This window comes from Hyperoodon ampullatus (assembly GCF_949752795.1).
Source record: "Hyperoodon ampullatus genome assembly, chromosome: 4".
Taxonomy (NCBI): domain Eukaryota; kingdom Metazoa; phylum Chordata; class Mammalia; order Artiodactyla; family Ziphiidae; genus Hyperoodon; species Hyperoodon ampullatus.
The window spans coordinates 28,530,706-28,555,103 of NC_136917.1; the positions used below are offsets into that span (position 1 = coordinate 28,530,706).

The following is a 24,398-nucleotide window of genomic DNA, read 5'->3' on the forward strand; positions in this document are numbered from 1 at the left end:
TCAGTCTTCTTATCTGTAAAAGGGGGCTAAGCCTGCCTTAAGTCTGGTTCTCCAGGTCCTTTTTCTTTTCTTTTTTTTGGCTGCACTACACAGCATGTGGGATCTTAGCTGACCAGGGATCGAACTCATGCCCCCTGCAGTGGAAGCACAGAGTCTTAACCACTGGACTTCCATGGAAGCCAGCCCACCCCAGGTCATTCTGGGATAAGCCTGTGGTGAACCCCTGACCTTGAGTTTGAGCATTTCCTTCCAGACACCGTGTTTTGCTATCCCCCAAATGGAACCCAGCAAACTGATGTTTTGAGAGCACCAGTCCTACAGTCCAAACTGGGTTCTAATCCCAGCTTTGCAACTCCCTAGCTGTGGGAGATTGGGAAGGCAGCACCCCCTCTCGCAGCCTCACTTGCCACGTCTATGAAATGGGGATAACCGTTCCTAGCACAGAGTCCCTGTAGACTGGAGGAGAGTCTGGAACGTAGCTTGGCGCCTGGCACACAGTAGGTGCTCAATAAACAGATCCATTTCACACCACTCTGCCTGCCACAAAGAAACGGGTGAAACTAGCCAGGATTGAGCTTCTGCTTGGTACAAAGGTCCCCCAACTGGGAAGTGGGGCAAGGAGGCACATCTACCCCTAGTGATCATCACCTGGCTCCTGTTCTTCCCCTAACCTTCCCTGCAGCCTGAGCTCACCTGGGCAGCTCAGAGGTCCTCCCTCCCATCCCTTTTCTCCATCAACTCCTTTGGAAATGGTTTAACCAAGGACGCCCATTGCAGATGTCAGCACCCCCATTAAAGTCCTTGGGGTCAGCAACCTGCCTGCAGCTGGCCCCAGCAGCGAGAGCAAGAACTGGCTGAAACTGGCTGGAGTCACGCAGTCGTTCAGCTGCAGCCAGGGAATCCAGGGAATGTGAAGATCCAACTTCCGAAGTTTCCGGGACGGACCCCAGGCCTAGGCTCTGGTTTTACAGAGGTCCCAAGGACTCAGATAAGGGGGTAGGCCTTCCCACCACCACTTTGTGCAATCCACTGGCCATACCCACCCAGGAAAAGGGGGCGGGATTTGCCCCAAGACCTCGCCAGGCTCAGCTGGGGGGCGTCAGAAGATCAAGGGAGGGGCCGAACCCCCAGGCGGCAAAACCGTTTGGAGGGGGAAGGGCTTTGCTAGGCAGAGAGACTGCCCCCTGTTGCGGGGAGGGAGGGGGCCCGCTCTGAAGACCCAGAGAGGGAGGAATTCCTGTGCGGAATGGGCTGTGGCTTGCCTCCAAAGTGCGTTTGCAAAGCTCAAGAGAATGTGGTTGGGACTGAAGACAACCCTCCCCCACCGCTTGATACTACCACTTCTAGGGGGCTCTTTCGCGCACCGCCCCCCCCTGGAAAGTCCTAGATATTGAGAGGAGAGAGTCTGAAAGTCTGAGCCTGTTCCAAAAGTTGGATTTTTTGGCGGGGGGGGGAGGTGTGCTCAGCCCAGGCTGGAGACCCCTCCCCAGGCCGCGAAGACAAGCAGAGCCCCCAGGAAGACCTTCCTGCCCTTCCTCCCCTGGGGCACCCCAGGACTCGGCGGCCCCCGCCCCCACTTAATCGGGGGCCCTCGCCTCTCACCCTGGTCAACGGGACGTCCAGGGAACGGTGACCACTACTTCAAGGCCAGCTCCAAAACCGTCCTGGGCCAGCCCAAGGCAGGCTTTTATGCTTGGGGGCGGGCGCCCGGGACTGACGGGCTGAAGGACCAATCTGGTTGGGGGGGCCGCCCGCCGCCAGGCCACGCCCCTCGCCCGGCTCCGGACGTTGGAGCAACAAGTGAAGTCCGGGAAGGGCCGGAATTTCGCGGGCGCGCGCCCTGCCAACTGTACACCCAGTGGGCGACCCCTATACGACGCCGGATCCAGCCAAGGGACGCCCCTCCCTGCCAGGGACCCTAGGAATTCGGCCCTGGGAGGTGAGTGCGATCCTGGGGTCCCCCGCCCTTCTTTCTCCAGTGGCCAGATCGAGGCAGTGGGAACTCAGAGAGCATCGCGTAATGCCTCCCGCGTGTCAGGGGCCACCCCTCCCCCCTCCTCCCCCTCCGCCCCTCCTCCCCCTCTCCCCACTCCGCGTGAGGGTGATGGAGCCAACCTGGACCCAGCATTACGAGCAACTTGCCCTGACCTGCGTCATGCCACTTTATCCTCCCAACACTGTGTATCACTTTATCCTCCCAACACTGTGTATCCCTTTATCATCCCCATTTTACAGATGAGAAAACCGAGGCCCAGAGACAGTCATCCAGGGACAGTGCAGGGGCCAACTCTTGGATCTCTGACTCCTGGATCAACCCCTTCCTGAAGGTGCTCACTTGCATTTTCACCACCCCCCACCAAAAAAAAAAATCCTTTATTCTCTTCGTCTATAAACCAAGCTCTCAAACTCAGATGGCCCCAGGGGCCAGGCAGGAGGTAAAAAAGTGACAGCATGCCCTGCCTAGAGGGAGCAGAGCTTTACCTTGGGGGAGACCCACCCAAGTATTTACAGATCCATGGAGATTCCAGACTGTAGACAACGTGTCCTGCCTCTTAAAAAAAAAAACCTCTGGACCAAATAAAACCCAATGGAGCCATATCCAGTCCAGGGGCCACAAGTTTGCCACCTCTGCTAAATTATGTGTGTTGGGGTAGGAATTCTGGAACCTCCGGAAAGAACATGGAAAAAATTGGGTGTCTGTGACTAGTGCATTTGTTTTCTTTTTTTTTTGAGAGGGTCTATACTAGCACTGTGTGATAGAGCTTTCTGAGATTAGAGGAATGTTCTAGAACTCTGTGCCACCAATATAGTGGCCACTGGCACCATATGGCTGCTGCCCACCAAGAAACTGAATATACATATTTAAGTAACCACATGCAGCCTGTCCGATTCCTAAGTGACTCTGAAACCCCCAAATGATTAAAGCAATTATATAAAATTATAGCAGATAAAAATTTCACATATGCGGCAGGCCTTTTTTCCCACTCATTCATTCATTTTTCCTACTCATTCATTCAACAATTCTTACTGAGCTGCTGTGCTGGGGAGGGGAGCACAGAAGTGAGTAAAATAGATCCCAGCCTTGTGATGCTCACCACCCAGTGGGGAAATGGATGATAAACTAGATAAATGAGTGGAATGCATAACGGGTCAGGTGTTGGTAAATGCTACCAAGAAAAGCAAAGAACTGGGATTAAGAATGTGGGGGCTACACTTTTTAGTAGGGTGGTCGGGGTGGCCTTTCAGAGTGCCATTTGGGCACAGAAATGAGGAAGGAGAGGAGGCAGCCCCGTAGAGATCCGGAGAAGAGTATTCCTCATGACGGCAACAGCACGTGCAAAGGCCCTGAGGCTGTACCATGCCTGAATTGGAGATGCAGCCAAAACCCTATGTGGCTGAGGCAGAGTGAGGGGAGGGAGAGCACTGGAGGAGAACGGGTCTGCAATGTGTAGAGCTCAGAGAGGTAAAGTGACTTGTCCAAGGTCACACAGCTGGAAAGTCACCGGGAGATATGCCTGGTAGCCTTCAGCTTCCAAGTGGCCTTCAGTGCTGGGATGTGGTCAAAATATCCCTGGTCAAGGGGATGTAACTCAATTCTGATTTGGAATATAAAGTCCTGATGATTTTGCCCCACATCTTCGGAACAAAAGGAGAACAGCCTTGCTCACCTTCTTCCCTGGTGTGGAGATCAACCCCACCTCCAGTCCCTTGTGAGCCCAGTCAAGGGTGCACATGTAGGTGGGGGAGGGGAAGGAAAGGTGGCCACACCATCAGCTCTTAGCACCACTGCCCCTTCCTCCTGGAAGCCTTCCTGCCTGCCTCCCCAGGCTCCCCCAGGCTAAGGTTGCCAGATAAAATACAGAATTCCTGATTAAATTTGAATTTCAGGTCAACAACAAATACCTTTTGGGAGTTTAAGTGTATTCCATGCAATATTTCGTATATACTTATACCAAAAATTTATTCATTGTTGATCTGAAATTCAAATTGAGATGGGCATCCTATTTATTTTGTTGTTTTTACTAAACCTAACAACCCTACCCCCAAACCCATGTCCACTTCTCTGCCCCAGCCATGTCTTCATGAAAACTCTGTCACTTCCCAGCCTTGGGGGACTCCTTGAGGACAGCACCTGTCCAGGAGTCCTAGGGTGGGTGGTAAGAAATAGCTGCTGTTTCTGAGCTATTTCATTACGTTATTCAGAGGCCAGATTTGGATTTCCCCCATTTTCTAGATGAGGAAGCTGAAGAATCAAAAGATGATGTAGTTTTCCCTGGGACACACAGCCACAAATGGGTGGCTGTGGGATTTGGACCCAAGGTCTTCGTTTCTAAGTTCACTGCCTGCTGCTTCCTCCTCCTCTTCCTCCTCCTTTTCCTCCTCTCCATCCCCTTCCAGTGGAAAGCCTCTGAAAACTCACCAGAACTTTTCCACTGAAACCTAAGCGGGGGAGAGGCAGGCAAGCAGTGTGCCACAAGGCGGCGCTGCTGGTCCCAGATTGGTGTCCTGGTCAATCTGCCTTCTGACCCTCCATCCATCCATCCATCCATCCATCCATCCACCATCCATCCATCCATCCATCCATCCATCCATCCATTTATCAAGCATCTCCTATGATGTGTGAGCCAGGCCTGGCTGTGAGGACCCAGCGATTCACTGGATATTCAGTTATTCAACACAATTATTAAGTGCCTGCTGTATGCCAGGCCACTGCCAGGCAGCCGTGGGGACCCAGTCTCGACCTCTGCCTTTGCAGCACTCATAGTCCAGTAGGGAGACCTACATGGGATCAGCAGGGCCCCTTTAAGAACTTCACGGGGGAATTCCCTGGCGGTCCGGTGTTTAGGACTCCAGGTTTCCACTGCAGGGTTCAATCCCTGGTCAGGAACTAGGATCCCACATGCCACAAGGTGTGACCACAAAAAAAAAAAACCCCAAAAAACCCAAAACAACAACAGCAACAAAAAACCTTCATGGGCCTGAGGCATTTGACGCCTCCCTTCATGAAAAAATATTACAAATGATCTCTTACAATTGAATTGGTACTATTTTATTCATTGTTTCTTTTGATTTTAAGAGAAATTAAAATGAAGCCATTTTGTGGGTTCCTGAAAGTGCTGTGGACCCGGGGTCTCCTTTGTCTGATGACAAGTTGCCTCTGGTGACCAGGTGGATAAAATAGAAGTGGTCAGGGCTGTGATGGGGATGCTCAGGCATGGTGGAGCCCAGAGGAGGTGCTGGACTTAGGTTTGGGTGGTGGTCCTGGAAGGCTTCTAGGAGGAGGTGATGTCTAATCTGAGGCCTGAGAGATGAAGTCAGGTGAAGGTACTGGAGAAGCTGTTCCAGGCGGAGGGAACAGAGAGGGTGAAGGTGCAGAGTGAGGCTGGAGGGTAGACCATGGCCAGGGGATGGGGAGTATCGGTGAGGGAAAGATGGAGCTAGACAGGTTGGCAAGGGCCAGGCTAACAGAGTCCTGAGGGCACTGGAGAGCCACAGAAGGTTCTGAAGCAAGGTCAGCAGGGGCATGCTGGAGCATTCGAAAGCTATCTTGGGCCATCCTGTGGATAAAGGAAACCTGGGAGAGGAACACGAGCCCACCTGCTTCAGGTAAGTCTCGAAAGGTGGAAGGGGGTGTGCAGGAGGCTGTTCCAGAAACAGTGATGGTTATTCATTCCAGAAGTATTTATTAAACACCCCTTGTGTACCCTGCTCAGGATATAGCAGTGAACCAAACAGAACATCCCTGCCCTCACGGAGCTGACGTCCTAGTTGGGGAGACAGACCACGTGCAACAGTCAATGCATAGTATATTAGAAGATGATAAGAGTTGTGGAGAAAAATAGAGCAGGAAAGGAAGATGGGGAGTCGGGGTGGTTTACAGTTTTAAATAAGGTAGACCAGGGACTTCCCTGGTGGTCCAGTGGGTAAGACTCTGCACTCCCAATGCAGGGGGCCCGGGTTCGATCCCTGGTCAGGGAACTAGATCCTGCATGCATGCCACAACTAAGAGTCTGCATACCGCAACTAAAGATCCCGCGTGCTGCAACTAAGACCTGGCGCACCCAAATTAAATAAATAAATAAATAAAATTTTTAAAAGGTAGACCAGGGAGATCTCACCAAGGAGGTGACAGTTGAGCCGAGACCTGGAGGAGGGAAGGCTGTTGGACTGTGTAGCTTTTAGGAGGAAGTGTGCTCCAGACAGCAGTAACACCATGTGCAAAGGCCCTGGGGCAGGACTATGCCTGGTGTGTTTTAGGAACAGCAAGGAACCTGTGTGTCTGGAGCAGAGAACAAGGGGGAAGAGAGGGAGGAGGTAAGGGCAGGGAGGGGACAGGGGCAGGTCGTGCAGGACATTGTGGACCCTGGGGAGGACTTAGGTTTTTACTCTCAGGAAGGTGGGAACCATGGAGGCCTGTGGGCAGAGGAAGGATGGGACCTGACTGAGGTTGGGAGTGACGGGCCATACCTGGGGACCTGAGAGAACAGGCAACTTTTGGGAAACCACAGCTCATTTGAGGAGGGGGGCGCTGGGAGTTGGGTATAGGGGTTTGTTGGAGCCCTGCTGGGGAAAGGGCTTCCAATGTCCAGCAGAGGTTTTGGGCCTTTATTGTGGGAGCAGTGGGGAGCAACTGTCGGATTCAGAGCAGAGGAGGGGCCCCGTTCAGATCTCTGGGGATGGAGGCATGGAACCTTTGAGATTCAGGGAAGGGGGCCCAGATATCTGGGGGGCAGACAGGAACTCATGGCCCCCTCTGCTGAGGATGAGGGGCAGATGGGAGAGAGACTGCAGCGGGAGAGTGACGGGCCAAGGTTTGGAAGGTGAGGCTTACACGGGCCTCTGGCTGGGAATCCAGTGAGGGGTGAGGGTGGAGGGACAGTGGGACCACCCCTGAGGCTGGGACCAGCAGAGGAGCAAGTCTGGGGGGATCTCGGTAAGCAGTTTTGCTTCTCCCAGAGCCCCTGGCGTCGGGTAGTAGATTTAGCAAGTAAAAATATAGGACCCCCAGTTAAATGTGAATTTCAGATACACAGTGAAATTTTTTTTAGCATAAGTATGTCCCAAGTACAGCAAGGGACATACGCTGAGTAATTACTTGTTTACCTGTGGGACCTGTACTTTTTTCTGGCAACCCTACCCCAGCCAGGACAGATCTGCCCACGATGTCCCCCCAAACCGCAGCTCTGGCCAGTGGGTGGACAGCCTGACCGATTGTGGCCCCAATGGCCGGAAGACAAGGTTTTGTCTCCTTGGCCCGCTCGCAGCAGGAAGCTGGGGGTCTTTTAACATGCAGGCCCTGGCCCGTCCCCGCCCTGGTGGCGCCAGCTGCCCGCTGCCCCCTGCGTGGCTTGGGGGAGGGGAGCTGCTCCCAGAGCCACTGTCCCCTGGGCTGGCCCCTCCCGGGCTGGGGTGGGGTGTGGTGTCCCACTGGGTACCCCCAGCCCCGGAATGCAGGGCCAGGGGTGCGGGCAGCAGCAAGGCCTCCACGTGGCCTTTGTCCCCCTCCATCCTGGTGGCCCATCCAGCTCAGAGCCCGACATCGGAGGCCCCCTGGCCTTTCTGTGAAGTTCTGCAGGCAGAGCCAGCAGACTTCCTCGTCAGAATGTACTGGAAGGACAGAGGCCTACGGGCAGCTGACCAGGAACCAGATCCCTCGGGACGGCAGCCACTCCATCCCAGTGCTCCCATACTGAGTGGCGTTGTGTGGGGTGGCCAGGCCCAGAGGCTCTGGCCCAGCCCTCCGAGTGCCAGCTGCCAGGATGTGCCAGTCACGTTGTCGGGGAAAGAACATGCAGTCCTTGGCTCTCCCGGCCTCCCCTTTGTTCCCGGGAAGAGGAGGGGGCTTTTGTCCTGGCAGCCAGCCCCTCCCTCCTCAAACTGTCCCTTGAGGTGAAGATCGGAGGCACCTCGGGTCTGGGGGTTCTGGCCAGAGAGGGTCCCTTGTCACCCAGCATGGCAGAGGAGTCCCCTCCCCCCAGCCAGCCCTGCCTGCTCAGAGCTCCTGTGTCTGGACCTTGGGGGAGGCCAGGTCACCCCCTTGGGATCAGAATGCCGGAGGTGGCAGCAGCGGGGGGTTGGGGGGGGACATACCCAGCGGGACAGGCGCCGTGGTGGCAGCTGCTGGCCCCCGCCTGTCCTGCGTCCCCTAAGTTGGAGGCTGCAGCTGGCGCGGGTGGCTTTGGTTTGGGGGGGCATGTTATTTTTGGGGTGGTGGCAAAGGAGCGTGAGAGGCGCCTCCACCCAGGGCAGGAAGTGGGGCAGCCCCAGCTGCGTTCTCCCGTTGGCACACCTGGCCCAGCGGGCACTGGTGGCCACCGCACAGGAAGCGTTCCCAACGCCCGCCTGTGTGGTCCCCCAATCGGAGGCCCGGAGGGGAGGCGGCCAGCAGGGAGGGTGCAGGGGCCCGCTGTTGTGGGCCAGAATCTTCCAGAAGACCCCCCACTGGGGTAGCAACGCTGCCTCTGGAGTGAGTGCTTACTGTGGCTGATACCGGTTATAGACGTTAATCCAGAGACTTCGGGAGGGAGGGGCTGTTGATGCATCCGAGTTCTACAGATGAGGAAACTGAGGCTCAGAAACGGAAGCGACTCCCCCAAGGTCACACAGCACAGAAACTGGAGAGCTGGGAATCTCAGTAGCATTTAGTATCAGATATACTAACTCAACATAGGCCTCCAACCTGATAGTGTGGACAGGGGGTCCCAATCAGGGCAATCCTTGGGGTGTCTGGAGACATTTTGGTTGTCTCGATTGGGGGTACACCTGGCATCCAGTGGGTGGGAGCCAGCGATGGTGCTCCACACCCCACAGTGCCCAGGACCCCTCCCACAGAAAACGGTCCAGCCCCAAATGTAGAGTCTTGCTGAGGTGAAAAGTAATAATAATATTATTAATTATTATTAAGTATAATCTTCATTTTATTTTATTTTTAAACAAGGTTTGTTTGTTTCTTTTGGGGCCACACCTCACAGCTTGTGGGATGTCAGTTCCCTGACGACCAGACATTGAACCCAAGCCCTCGGCAGCGAAAGTCTAGAATCCTAACCACTAGGCAACCAGGGAACTTGCTCATCTTCATTTTATTTATTTATTTTTTAAAGTCTTTATTGAATTTGTTACAATATTGCTTCTGTTTTATGTTTTGGTTTTTTGGCCGCGAGGCATGTGGGATCTTAGCTCCCTGACCAGGGATCAAACCTGCAGCCCCTGCACTGGAAGGTGAAGTCTTAACCACTGGGCCGCCAGGGAGGTCCCCTTAGTCTTCACTTTATTTTTTTTACTTTTTTTTATTTTTTATTTTTTTTGTGGTACGCAGGCCTCTCACTCTTGTGGCCTCTCCCATTGCGGAGCACAGGCTCCGGACGCGCAGGCTCAGCGGCCATGGCTCACGGGCCCAGCTGCTCCGCGGCATGTGGGATCTTCCCGGACCGGGGCACGAACCCGTGTCCCCTGCATTGGCAGGCGGACTCTCAACCACTGCGCCACCAGGGAAGCCCAGTCTTCACTTTAAAGATGAGGAAACTAAGGCCCAGAGAGCCTGTGTTTTGGACTCCTGGACCCCAGGTACCCATTTCCCTTGGCTGCTTCCTTACTGTCCTTTCAAGCTTTGCAGTAAGGGAAACTGAGGCCCAGAGAGGAGATATAAGTGAAGACTGGAACCCACAGCCCAGCACAGGCCCCTCTGCTCCTTCTCACAAATCGAGCCTGCAGTGGCTGTGTGGGCTCAGACTCTCCAGGGTCCCCATCGCAGCTCAGCCACTCACTGACACCCAGGGACCCTAGCAGGCAATGTCAACGGCCTCAGCTGTGTGTCTTCCTTCTCAGCTGAAGCAGTAATGATAACCACTGTGGTTTATGGAGAAGCAGCATGTACAAGGGTTAGGGCATCTAATCCTGGCTGCAAGCACTTGGGCAAATCACTGCTCTTCTCTGAGCCTCAGTTGTCTCAACTGTAAAATGGGGTGATGATCATTGTCCCTAACTCACAGATGATGGAGGGGATCAAATGAGGTAACACCATGAGCTTAGCATGGTGCCTGGGACATGGGAAGCACCATATAAGGGTTGGATATTAAAAAATAAATTTTTTAACTGTGGTAAAATACACAGAACATAAAATGTATCATTTAAACCATTTTAAAGAGCACAGCTCAGTGGCATTAAGCACATTTACATTGTTGTGCAACCATCCCCACCCTCCATCTCCAGAACTTTCTCATCTTCCTAAACTGAAACTCTGTCCCCAGGAAACACTGACTCCCCAGCCCCTCCCCCAGCCCCTGGCCCCCACCATCTGCTTCCTGTCTCTGTGGATCTGACTCCTCTGGGGACCTCCTGTGAGTGGGATCACACAGTATTCGCCCTTTTGTGTCTGGCTTATTTCTCTGAGCATCATGTCCTCAAGGATCATCCATGCTGTAGCAGGTGTCAGAATTTCCTTTTTTTTTTTTTTTGCGGTACACGGGCCTCTCACTGCTGTGGCCTCTCCCATTGTGGAGCACAGGCTCCGGACGCGCAGGCTCAGCGGCCATGGCTCACGGGCCTAGCCGCTCCGCAGCACGTGGGATCTTCCCGGACCGGGGCACGAACCCGCATCCCCTGCACCGGCAGACAGACTCTCAACCACTGCGCTACCAGGGAACCCCAGAATTTCCTTTTTAAAGCTGAGTAATATTCCATTGTATGGATGGACAGCATTTATTTATTCATCCATTGATGGACACTCGGGTTGCTGAACCAGGGTGGTGATAAGGGAAAGGGTAATAGTCTAGAAGGAATTTGAAAGTGGATTCAATAGAATTTGCCAAGGAATTGTTGGGGAATGTGGTTTTTATTTATTTTTTTATTATTAATTTTTTAACATCTTTATTGGAGTATAATTGTTTTACAATGGTGTGTTAGTTTCTGCTTTATAACTAAGTGAATCAGTTATACATATACATATGTTCCCATATCTCTTCCCTCTTGCGTCTCCCTCCCTCCCACCATCCCTATCCCACCCCCTAGATGGTCACAAAGCACCGAGCTGATCTCCCTGTGCTATGCGGCTGCTTCCCACTAGCTATCTATTTTATGTTTGGTAGTGTATATATGTCCGTGCCACTCTCTCACTTTGTCACAGCTTACCCTTCCCCCTCCCCGTTTCCTCAAGTCCATTCTCTAGTGGGTCTGTGTCTTTATTCCCGTCTTGCCCCTAGGTTCTTCATGACCTTTTTTTTTTTCTTAGATTCCATATATATGTGTTAGCATACGGTATTTGTCTTTCTCTTTCTGACTTACTTCACTCTGTATGACAGACTCTAGGTCCATCCACCTCACTACAAATAACTCAGTTTCGTTTCTTTTTATGGCTGAGTAGTATTCCATTGTATATATGTGCCACATCTTCTTTATCCATTCAACTGTTGATGGACACTTAGGTTGCTTCCATGTCTTGGCTATTGTAAATAGAGCTGCAATGAACATTTTGGTATGTGACTCTTTTTGAATTATGGTTTTCTCAGGGTATATGCCCAGTAGTGGGATTGCTGGGTCATATGGTAGTTCTATTTTTAGTTTTTTAAGGAAGCTCCATACTGTTCTCCATAGTGGCTGTACCAATTTACATTCCCACCAACAGTGCAAGAAGGTTCCCTTTTCTCCACACCCTCTCCAGCATTTATTGTTTCTAGATTTTTTGATGATGGCCATTCTGACCAGTGTGAGATGATATCTCATTGTAGTTTTGATTTGCGTTTCTCCAATGATTAATGATGTTGAGCATTCTTTCATGTGTTTGTTGGCAATCTGTATATCTTCTTTGGAGAAATGTCTATTTAGGTCTTCTGCCCATTTATGGATTGGGTTGTTTGTTTTTTTGATATTGAGCTGCGTGAAGGGAATGTGGTTTTTAAAAATATGTCCACACATTTTGGACACTGCTTTAACAAGGTGGAGCCTAAGTCTATTCCCTGTGAGTATGGGCTGAATTTAGTGACTTGTTTCTCACAAACAAAACATGGCAGAAGTGATTGTGTCTAATACCCATGAGGCTTCTGAAACTAGGTCATAAAAGGTACCATAGCCTTCTTGCTCTCTCTTTCTCTCTCTCTCTCTCTCTCTCTCTCTCTCATGTCACTCGCTCCAGGGGAAGCCAGGTGCCATGTTGTGAGGATACCCCAGAAGCCCAGGTAGCAAAGAACTGAGGTCTCCCACCAACAGCCATGTGAGGGAGTCTTCTTGGAAGCAGCTTCCCCGACCCAGCTGAGCCTATAATCACAACTGCGTTTTGAAAAGCTGTCTCTCTGACTGCTGTGTGGAGAATGGACTGTAGGGGGCAGGCATGAAAGCAGGGCCACCTGGGAGGTGGCTACTGCAATAGTCCAGGCAAGGCTTGATGGTGGCAGGGGAGATGGAGAGAATTAGATGGACGGATTTAATAGTTATTTGGGAAGTAAGACAAACAGGACTTGGGAGAATAAAAGGTCAGTGATGACCCTCAGGTGGGGTCTTCAGTGAAACGGAGGGAGGAGCAGGTGGAGGCAGGGATGGAGGAAGATACGATGGCAGGTTCAGCTGTGGCCACATTGAGTCCATGTCCCCAAAATGTGCAAGGGTGTCCATAAACTTAGCTACTTGCATGATAAGAATAGACTAGAGGCTCTCCACTGGGGGTGATTCTGCCCACCCAGGGGACATTTGACAACATCTGGGGAAATTTCTGTTGTCACAACTGTGGCCGGGTGGGGGTGGGGTGGGGTGGGTGGGGATGCTACTGGCGTCTATTGGGTAAAAGCCGGAGACGCTGCTTAACATCCTACAATGCACAGGGCTGTTCCCCATAAAAAGATTTATCTGACCCCAAATGTCAATTGTATGGAGGTGGAGAAATCCTATGGCTGGAATAAGAAAATCTACGATGTGGTATGTATATATATATAATGGAATACGACTCAGCCATAAAAAAAAGAACAAAATAATGCCATTTGCAGCAACATGGATGCAACTAGAGATTATCATACTAAGTGAAGTAAGTCAGAAAGAGAAAGACCAATACCATATGATATCACTTATATGTGGAATCTAAAATATGGCACAAATGAACCTATCTACAAAACAGAAACAGACTCACAGACATGGAGAACAGACTGGTGGTTGCCAAGGGGGAGGGGGTGGGGGAGGGAGAGATTGGGAGTTTGGGATTAGCAGATGCAAACTATTATATGTAGGATGGGTAAACAACAAGGTCCTACTTTATAGCACAGGGAACTGTATTCAACATCCTGGGATAAACCATGATGGAAAAGAATATTAAAAAAAAGAATGTATGTGTGTAACTGACTCACTTTGTTGTACAGTAGAGACTGGCACAACAAACTATAGTTCAACTAAAAAATAAATAAAGACAATCCCAACTTCAGTGGAGGTCGTTTATTCAGTAAAGTTTTATTTCTTGGATATGCAACAATCAAGTACAGATCGAGTTTCCTGGGCAGCTCGCCTCCAAACAATCTTCTCCAAGCAGCTGGCAAAAGGGGAAAGAGCGAACAAGTCTCTCAGGGGAATACTTTAAAGGATCAAGCCGGAAGTGACTTTTATCACTTCCTCTTACACCCCATTGGCCAGATCTGTCCCATGGCCTTGCCTAAGTGCAAGGGTTGCTGGGAAATGTAGTCCAGCCACGTCCCCAGAACGAAGAAGGAAACTGATGGAAAAGGAGCCAGTTTGTGCCATAGTATTATTATCATTGTCCTCATTATTTCTGATGTTATTCCGACCTAGCGGCTTCCTGGATGTATTGTATTCCATCCACAGGGTCAGTGGAATGATTTTTCAAATCTCCTTTCTCAAATCCTCACTCTCTAGCCCGTCTCCAAAGAAAAGTACTCCAAACATTTCCGCATAAGCCATAGGATCGAGTCCAATGCCCTTGACCTAGCATTTCCAGAGTTCAAAATGTTGACCAAGCAGTGGGATATGGATGTCTGCAGAAATGAACCCTGAAGCTCATCTATGTTTCAGGACCTGGTGGAGGAGGGTGAGAGGCTCTGCTTGGCAAGACTGGAAGGCTTCCTGGAAGAGGAGGCCTGGATGCTGTGACTTTGAAGAAAGTAGAAGCCCCTTATCCGAAATCCGAGGAGCGGGAGAAGAATGAGAAGGGTGTGGCATCAGTGAAGTCAAGGGAAGTGGATGTTTGCATAAAGAGGAAATGGTTGGGACTTCCCTGGTGGCGCAGAGGTTAAGAATCCCCCTGCCAATGCCGGGGACACAGGTTGGAGCCCTTCTCCGGGAAGATCCCACATGCCACGGAGCAAATAAGCCCGTGCGCCACAACTACTGAGCCTGCGCTCTAGAGCCCGCAAGCCACAACTACTGAAGCCCGCGCACCACAACGAGAAGCCACCGCAATAAGAAGCCCACGCACTGCAACGAAGAGTAGCCCCCGCTCGCTGCAACTAGAGAAAGCCCGCATGCAGCAATGAAGACCCAACACTGCCAAAAATAAGTAAATAAACTATATTAAAAAAAGAAAGAAAACAGTATACCAAGTCCTCAAAAAATTAAACATAGCATTGCCATATGATCCAGCAAGGCCACTTCTGCGTATGTACACAAAATAATGGAAAGCAGGGTCTCAAAGAGATATTTATGTGTGTACCGTGTTCGTAGCAGCGTTTTTCACAGTAGCCCAAAGATGGAAACAGATGTCCACCGATGGGTGAATGGATAAACAAAATGTGACGTATACAGACAATGGAATATTATTCAGCCTTTAAAAAAAAGGGGGGGCTGGTGGTGAGGGGAATGGGGAGTTAATGGTTAATGGAGACAGAGCTTCAGTTTGGGAAGCTAGGAAAGCTAGTTGTGGTTGCACTACAGTGTGAATGTGTTTAATGCCACTGAGCTGTACATCTAAAAAATGGTGAAGATGGTAAATCTTATGCTGTGTGTATTTTACCACAATAAAAAAGATACATATTGGAAGAGTGAGGATATTGGAATATGGAGTACATATAGGTGAGAGGATGGAACTGCCCTGGGAGTGATCGTGTTATTGTGATTATCTAGACGCTTCTAATTCTCAGGGTACTGGAAGAAGTGCAAAGTACAGGGGCCCAGCACCGTGATGCTACAATTTACTGCAAAACAATCTGGGAGAGAGAAAAAGAGGAAAAGAGCAAATATGGCCAAAATCAACAACAGGAGGCTCGAGGTGGATGATCACCTGTCTATTGTATCATTCTTTCAAGCTTTTTCCATAGGAATTGGAATTTTTCCAAATAAAAAGTCTAAGAAGGACAAGGGCAGTGAGGTGACCCTAGGCGCAGTGACCTGGAGGTCACTGAGACCTGACTGGTGAGCTCTTGGAGTTGGAGAAGTCCATGGAAGGGAAATAAATCCTAAAACTCATAATTAGCATCTGGCTGGCACTTACTGTGTTCCAGAAGTTCTCCTAAAAGCGGTGCACGTACTAGCCCTTTTATTTTAAGTTTTTGGCCGCACAGCAATATGGGATCTTAGTTCCCCAACCGGGATGGAACCCTTGCCCCCTGCAGTGGAAGCGCGGAGTCTTAACCACTGGACTGCCAGGGAAGTCCCTAATCCTTTTAATCTTCTCCAAACTCTAGGGGTAACAACTTTTGTTTTTTCCATTTTACAGATGGGGAAACTGAGGCCCAGAGAGGAGAAATCCCTTGTCCCAAACAGAAGGAAGTAAGGATAGTATGGTGGGAAAGAATCGGAGGCCCCCCCGCCGGGTTCACAGGCGCCCCCTTCCGGCCTGATGACACCCCAGCTGTGAGGGGCAGTCACCAGCTGACTTATGACCCACCTCTGGGATTCTTGAAACGCTCTGTCCCACCATCCAAGAGGAGCAGAGTCACGAACACTGTTGTTATACATTAACAATCGCTTGTTATATCTTTAACAACCACTTGGGGGCTGGAGTGGTGCTGGTGCCCTGAGGAGGACTCTGCTGTGATATCCCCACCTTAATTTCCCCCCCACATGGAACAGAGCTGGACAAAGGCCTCTGTGGTGTATGAGGTCAGGACCAGATGGAGGAAGTGTGTGGGACTGGGGAGCTCTTTGGAGGGCAAGAGGCATGGCTGGAAGGCTTCCTGGAGGAGGCGACATTGGCTCTGCAGCTTTGAAGAACACAGCCCTTCTGGAGCTAGTTCTGGGGAGGTGGGGATGGCCCAGACCTGGTCTTCAGAGCCTCAAGGATGCTCAGGCTGGGGCCAAGGACATTATGGCAAGCAATATCATCCTCTTCCTCCCTAAAATAAACCTTTTTGAATTTTTGGGAAGCAGGGCAGCGCAATGACACTGCCTCAGGGTTGCATCCTTTTGTCCACTGCAAAAGGAAGATTCCATACCCAAATCAGCAGGGGTACATCCCCACCCAGGCCCAGCAGTAACCCCTTCCAGGGAGCCAGGACTGCCACAGAAGCTCTTTTGGAGACACCTTGTAAACGTGGCTGAAAGTGAGAGATCTCTCTTGTGAAAAAAATTTTTTTAAAGAGAGAAATAGCAAATTAAATCTGTGCATTCTATCTGCACCGCCTCCCCTCAAAAAAGTTTGATCTGAAACAGCATCTCAGAATGTTCCGGGATGCCTTGGGCCCGCCATTCAAGTGTATATGCCTCTCGTCTGTCTGCATGGTTTATGGAGGGCCTGCGGCAGGGGTGAGGCAGGTACGGGTATTTTGTCCCCTGCGGGTGCTTGGAGAAATATTTTAGAGTCATTAGCCCAGAAGAAGCACTCTGGCCCATTCCTTCATTCCTGACCACCCAGGACCTGGTGGGCTGCAGCGGGTGCTTTGGGGACCCGACGGAGGTTTAAAAGATTTTAAGCCGAGGAGTATGGTGGCCCGATTTGTGCGGAGAGTCTTTTAGTTGCTTGGGGAATCGGATGACCAGATAAAACACAGGATGTTCCGTTAAACTGGCATATCAGATAAACAACGAATGAGTTTTTAAAGCATAAGTAGACACCAACTGTGGTGAGGGACATACTTATGCTAAAAAATTATTCTTCTGAAATTCAAGTCTAATTGGGGGTCCTGGATTTTTATTTGCAGGAAGGACAGAACGTGGGGATCCAGGTCAGGGGTCAGGAGACCCAGGTGCAGGTGACCGCCCTGGTCCAGGGGATGAATGGGAGGAAAGCTGGATGCAGAGGAGGGCAGAGAAATAGGAGGATTCTGGGGAGATTTTGGAGAGGGGCCCCTATGGCTTGCTGATGGATTGGACGTGGGTGGATGTGCTGGGAGGACTTGGGCTTTTACCCTGAATGAGGTGGGGGAGCCGGGGAGGGGGACTGAGTGGAGGAGGGATACGACTTGGATAAGAGGCTCCCAGACCCAGCCTGGGGACTCAACAACCATCTGTCCCCATAAATGGCCCCAGCCCGGGTCTCCCCACCTCGGCACTGCTGACATCTGGAGCTGGGCCATTCTCTGTGGGAGACCGTCCTGGGCACTGTGCGGCACGGAGCAGTATCCCTGGCCCCCACCCCCTGGATGCCAGGAGCGCACTCTGCTCCCCTCAATTGGGGTAGCCAATACAGCCAGGCTTTGCCAGTGTCCTCTGGAGGGCAGAGTCGCTCCCAGTTGGGGATCCCTGGTCTTGGCACTGTAAGAGCCAGCAAGCAGATGGGTCTGGGGTGCTAACTGGGGTGCGGACCTGGAAGGCTTTGTCAGTCTGGAAGGCTTTGTCAGTCTGGGAGGCTTTGTCCTCTACCAGTACTGAGTGATCTTTCTTGGGATGGGAGAAATGGATGACCGCACGGCTGGAGCTTGGCAAGTTTCAGACTACATGCTGCCCAAGCCTGGACTCATCTGAAGGCCATCTGCACAAGGCAAAGGAAGGAACTGCCTTAGAGTCTGATAAAACTTTAAATATTTAGACGTTTGGGCATTTAATTCTGATGATCCAGGCTCACAGTAACACTGCTCCCGTCTAGCAGCCCGCAGCCGTCTGAGTCCACGGGGGCTCTGGTGATAATGATGGGCACCTTGACCTTGACAGTGGTCAGGGACCAGGGCAGGTGGACGGTGCTGACCAGCTCGTAGTGGGTGTTCATGATCTCGCTGCCCTGTGTGCCGCCGCTCACGGACAGCACGGGCGGGAGGTGGAAAGTGCTGACGATCTTGGTGGTGTTGAAGGGTGTGATTTGGGTGTTGGCCTCCTGCCGAAGCAGCTCACTGCTGTCCACCCTTGAGTGTCGCTCTGCATTGGGTGTGAAGCCCTCATACTGCACGTGGGCGTAGAGGGCGAAGATGACCGTCTTGATGCACTTGCTGGTCTGGTTGTTGATTTCCGTGGTGAAAATGACCCTCTCGCCTGGCGTGAAGGTGTTCTTTTCCATCTGAATCTGCAGGCAGATGGTGCCCCGGCTGCAGCAATTGTAGGAGATCTTTTTCTCGGCCTCCACGAACAGAGGATTCTAGAAGGGGGTGGGGGGAATGGACAGTTGTGAGGCATTGCGGCCACAAGAGCCACTTGCTCACCCAACAGTCCACCAAAACCTTGAGCCTTTGGAACTCTCCTAGTAAGAGGCACTGGGGTGGAATCTGGAGTCTTGGGGATTTTGCAGTCCAAAGTCATTCCCAGCTTTGCCATTTAATCAAAATCCTTTGCCATTCTGATTGTCAATTTCCTTGTCTGTAAAATAGACCTAAGAAATTCACAAGACCCTGGCTTTATCCCCAGCTCCATAACTCACTTGCTGTGTGACCTTGAACCAGTGCCTTGACTTCTCCGAGTCTTAGTTTTCTGGAAGACAGAGAATGTCTTATGGTCTAAGCCCAGACCTAGGGTTTACCCAAGTAGTTCAGACTTAAGGAGAAAATATTATGGGCTCTGAATCATGAAAACTGTAGAGTTGAAATTATGTAACGTGTTTAAATAGAAGCTTCAAAAAGCAGCCTTTATATCAATTGGTTAGCTGCTGGATTGCAAATAAAGTCACGTATACGTTATGTTTAATGTGTGGCTTGGGTAACATTTGGCTTTTTATTTGTGGATACCACTGTGAAAGATTCGAGGGAATTCTCTGGCCGTCCAGGGGCTAGGACTTGGTGCTTTCACTGCCGAGGCCCAGGTTTGATCCCTGGTCAGGGAACTAAGATCCTGCAAGCCATGTGACCAAAAGATAAATAAATAAATGAAATAAAATAAAATAAAAGATTTGATGTGACGTGGGGTGCACTTACAGTGATTTGCTGTCCGCTTCTGCTGACTTCCTGTATCTTCTTCCAAAGGAACTTGATACTTTTACAGGCGTGTGTGTGTGTGTGTGTGTGTGTGTGTGTGTGGCATTTGTCATGCTCATGCAAATGCTTGTATTGTTTAGGAATACATTTATTTATTTGTGGTAGAAGTACACAGTATTGTTTGACATATTTGAATGCTTTAAATAAATCAAGCCTCATATCTTTTCCAGCAACCTGCTTTTCTAGCTTAACATTCTGTGTTTGAAAGGCATTCATGTTGGTGCCTGTCATTCTGATTCATTTGTTTCCACGATGGCAATGGAATGTGCTGCAAAATAGTTAATTTACCCTTCCCCCTCCATGATAGACACACACACACACACACACACACACATATATATAATATGTATATTTTATGTATATATATAGTTTTTTTTGGGGTTTTTTTTGTTTTTGTTTTTTTGCCGTGCTGTGCGGCATGCAGGATCCTAGTTCCCTGACCAGGGATTGAACCCATGCCCCCTGCAGTGGAAGCACAGAGTCCTAACCACTGGACCGCTAGGGAAGGATAGACATTTATATTGTTTCCATGTGTGCTTGACATCATAAAAGAGCTGGAAGGAGCATCTGAAGACACTTCTTGGGCTTACATACAAGAAAGAGTTGCTCTACCAAAGAAGATGTACAGATGGCCAATAGGCACATGAAAAAAGACTCAGTGTGGCTAGTCATCAGAGAAATACAAATCAGAACCACAATGAGATAGCACCTCACACCTGTCAGAATGGGTATCATTAAAAATTCTACAGGGCTTCCCTGGTGGTGCAGTGGTTGAGAGTCTGCCTGCTGATGCAGGGGACACGGGTTCGTGCCCTGGTCTGGGAAGATCCCACATGCCGCGGAGCGGCTAGGCCCGTGAGCCATGGCCGCTGAGCCTGCGCATCCGGAGCATGTGCTCCGCAATGGGAGAGGCCACAACAATGAGAGGCCCGCGTACTGCAAAAAAAAAAAAAAAAATTCTACAAATGACAAATACTGGCCAGGATGTGGAGAAAAGGGAGCACTCGTACACTGTTGGTGGGAATGTAAATTGGTGCAGCCGCTGTGGAGAACAGTATGGAGGTTCCTCAAAAAACTAAAAGTAAAGTCGCCGTATGATCCAGCAATCTCACTCCTGGGTATATAGCCGAAGAAAACAAAAACACTAATTTGAAAAGATATATGCATCCCAAAGTTCATAGCAGCATTATTTGCAATTGCCAAGCTATGGAAGCAACTTAAGCGTCCATCAACAGATGAATGGATAAAGAAGATGTGTCATATATAGGGAATGGAATGGAGTACTACTTAGCCATAAAAAGAATGAAATTCTGCTATTTGCAACAACGTAGATGAACCTAGAGGGTATCACACTTAGTGAAATAAGTCAGAAAGAGAAAGACAGACACTCTATATTATCACTTATATATGGAATCTTAAAAACTAGTGGTTGGGCTTCCTTGGTGGCACAGTGGTTAAGAATCCACCTGCCAATGCAGGGGACACGGGTTCAAGCTCTGGTCCGGGAAGATCCCACATGCCGCGGAGCAACTGAGCCAGAGCACCACAACTACTGGGCCTGTGCTCTAGAGCCCGTGACACAACTACCAAGCCCACACGCCTAGAGCCTGTGCTCCGCAACAAGAGAAGCCACCACAATGAGAAGCCCGCACACTGCAACGAAGAGTAGCCCCCGCTCACCACAGCTCGAGAAAGTCCGCAGGCAGCAACGAAGACCCAATGCAGCCAAAAGTAAATAAATAAAATAAATAAATAAACCCAAAAAAACCTAGTGGTTACCAGTAAGCAGAGGGAAGAGGGGAGGGGCAAGATAGGGGTATTGGATTAAGAGACACAAACAAACCTATGGTCACCTTATCTATGACAAAGGTGGCAAGAATATACAATGGAGAGGGACTTCCCTGGTGGTGCAGTGGTTAAGAATCCGCCTTCCAATGCAGGGGACGCAGGTCTGAGCCCTGGACCGGGAAGATCCCACATGCCACGGAACAACTAAGCCCATGTGCCACAACTACCTACACGGAGCCTGCATGCTAGGGCCTGCAAGCCACAACTACTGAGCCCACGTGCCTAGAGCCCGTGCTCCGCAACAAAGAGAAGCCACTGCAGTGAGAAGCCCGCGCACCGCAACAAAGAGTAGCCCCTCCTCGCCGCAACTAGAGAAAGCCCGCGTGCAGCAACGAAGACCCAATGCAGCCAATAAATAAAATAATTAATTAATTAAAAAAAAAAAGAATATACAATGGAGGAGAGACAGCCTCTTCAATAAGTGGTGCTGGGAAAACTGGACGGCTACATGTAAAAGAATGAAATTAGAACACTCCCCAACACCATACACGAAAATAAACTCAAAATGGGTTAAAGACCTAAATGTAAGACCAGACACAATAAAACTCTTAGAAGAAAACATAGGAAGAAAACTCTTTGACGTAAATCGCAGCAAGATCTTTTGTGACCCACCTCCTAGAGTAATGAAATAAAAGCAAAAATAGACAAATGGGACCTAATGAAACTCAAAACTTTTGCACAGCAAAGGAAACCATAAACAAAACGAAAAGATAACCCACATAATGGGAGAAAATATTTGCAAACAAAGCGACTCACAAGGGATTAATCTCCAAAATATACAAACAGCTCATGCAGCTCAATATCAAAAAAACAAACAACCCAATCAAAAAATGGGCAGAATAGACATTTCTATTCTATAGTCTATTCCTAAATAGACATTTCTCCAAAGAAGACATACAGATGGCCAACAAACACATGAAAAGATGCTCAACATCGCTAATTACTAGAGAAATGCAAATCAAAACTACAATGAGGTATCACCTCACACCAGTCAGAATGGCTATCATTAAAAAGTCTACAAACAATAAATGCTAGAGAGGGTGTGGAGAAAAGGGAACACTCTTACACTGTTGGTGGGAAGGTAAATTGATACAGTCACTATGGAGAACAGTATGGAGGTTCCTTAAAAAACCAAAAATATAACTACCATATGACCCAGCAATTCCACTCCTGGGCATATACCTGGAGAAAGCCATAATTCAAAAAGATACATGCATCCCAATGTTCATTGCAGCACTACTCACAATAACCAGGTCATGGAAGCAACCTAAATGTCCATCAACAGAGGGATGGATAAAGAAGATGTGGTACATATATACAATGGAATATTACTCAGTCATAGAAAGGAATGAAACTGCACCATTTGCAGAGACGTGGATGGACATAGAGACTGTCATACAGAGTGAAGTAAGTCAGTAGGAGAAAAACAAATATCATATATTAATGCATATATGTGGAATCTAGAAAAATGGTATAGATGAACTTATTTGCAGAGCAGAAATGGAGACACAGACGTAGAGAACAGACATATGGATACCAAGGGGGGAAGGGGAGGGTGGGACGGATTGGGAGATTAGGGGTGACATATATACTCTACTAGGTATAAGATAGATAACTAATGAGAACCTACTGTATAGCACAGGGAACTCTACTCAATGCTCTGTGGTGACCTAAATGGGAGGGAAATCCAAGGAAGAGGGGATACATGTATACATGTGGCTGATTCACATTGCTGTACAGCAGAAACTAACACAACATTGTAAAGCAACTATACTCCAATTAGGAAAAAAGAGAGAGACACAAGCTACTATATGTAAAGTAAATGATGAACAAGGATATATTATACAGCACAGGGAAATATAGCCATTATTTTGTAATAACTTTAAATGGAGTACAGTCTATAAAAATATTGAATCACTTTTATATTGAAATATAAAAATATTTCACCAGAAATGAATATAATATTGTAAATCAACTATACTACAATTTAAAAGAAAGAGTTGGTCTAGGGCATAGAGTTGATGAATTTTTTTCTGTAAAGAGCCTGATGATAATAAATCTTTTAGGGCTTCCCTGGTGGCGCAGTGGTTGAGAGTCCGCCTGCCGATGCAGGGGACGCGGGTTCGTGCCCCGGTCCGGGAGGATCCCACATGCCACAGAGCGGCTGGGCCCGTGAGCCATGGCCGCTGAGCCTGCGCGTCCGGAGCCTGTGCTCTGCAACGGGAGAGGCCACAACAGTGAGAGGCCCGTGTACCGCAAAAAAAAAGAAAAAAAGAAAAATAAAATAAATCTTTTAGACTCTACAGGCCACACAGAGTATTTGTTACATATTATTCTTTTTTTAAAAAACACAACTCATAGTTAAAACATAGATTTTAATATTGTGGCGAAAAACACAAATCTATATATCCATCGACATCTAAATCTATGAAAGAGAAATAAGTTTCATGAAATAATGCTTATCCTTGCTACATGTCTGCTGAGAATTCCTCTTCTATCCTATTCTATTCTATTTAATCTATTCTTTTAAAAACTGTTGATTGGACCCTCTGAATTGATTTTTCTGTTATTTCTAGTCTACTTACACTATTCTACTCTATCATTTTGTTTTATATAAAACGAAAATGTTGTAACCCACCAAATTTATTTTTTCTGGTAAATTCTAACCCCTTTTACTTATTCAATACTATTCTATCCAGTCCTACACATTGATTTTATAAAAACAAAGTCTGTTGCAAGCCACCAAATTTATATTTTCTGACATATTCTATTCTATGTTTTCATTTTAAAAAAATTAATGGCAACCCACCAAGTGGAGTTTTTCTGATATTTTCTATTCTACTTATTTTATTCTCTGCTCTGTTTTCTTATTTTATGTTAAGAACAACAACGTTTGCAACCCACAAAATTGATATTTTTTGATATTTTTCTATTTTGGTCCTGCCTATCCTTTCATTTTGTAGAGATATGCTTTGCAACTTGCTAAATGGATTTTGCACCCCACTAGCAGGTCATGACCTGAGGTTTGAAAAACACTGTTCTAGGTCCAATGCTCTTGGAGACCTCAGGCTGACCCCCCGACCCCTTCAGCCTCACCTCCTACGCTCTGCCTCTGGCTCCTGCCTACCTTCAGCCTTCCCACTCTTTCCCTCCTCTTGGAAGGCTAATTGCAGCCCATTTCATTCTAAACCCCTCCAGTCTTATTCGAAAATTCGTTGCATGCGTTAGGACCCTGCAGGCATTAAAGGACTCACTGCTCTAACTCAAGGCCAAGCCAGCAGTTCTGTCCTG

General features: G+C 48.9%; 1 protein-coding gene across 1 annotated transcript in view; it reads right to left on the bottom strand.

Moving 5' to 3' along the window:
• Positions 1–1,607: 1,607 nt before the first annotated feature.
• Positions 1,608–24,398, bottom strand: part of ARRDC5 (arrestin domain containing 5) — a gene marked incomplete at both ends in the record, with an annotated part of 29,468 nt that continues 6,677 nt past the window's right edge. Inside the window, 3 exons of the mRNA XM_079701454.1 lie at positions 1,608–1,847; positions 8,092–8,343; positions 17,927–18,430. Coding sequence (XP_079557580.1) covers positions 1,608–1,847; positions 8,092–8,343; positions 17,927–18,430 — 996 coding nt within the window. The remainder of the gene's footprint in view (positions 1,848–8,091; positions 8,344–17,926; positions 18,431–24,398) is intronic.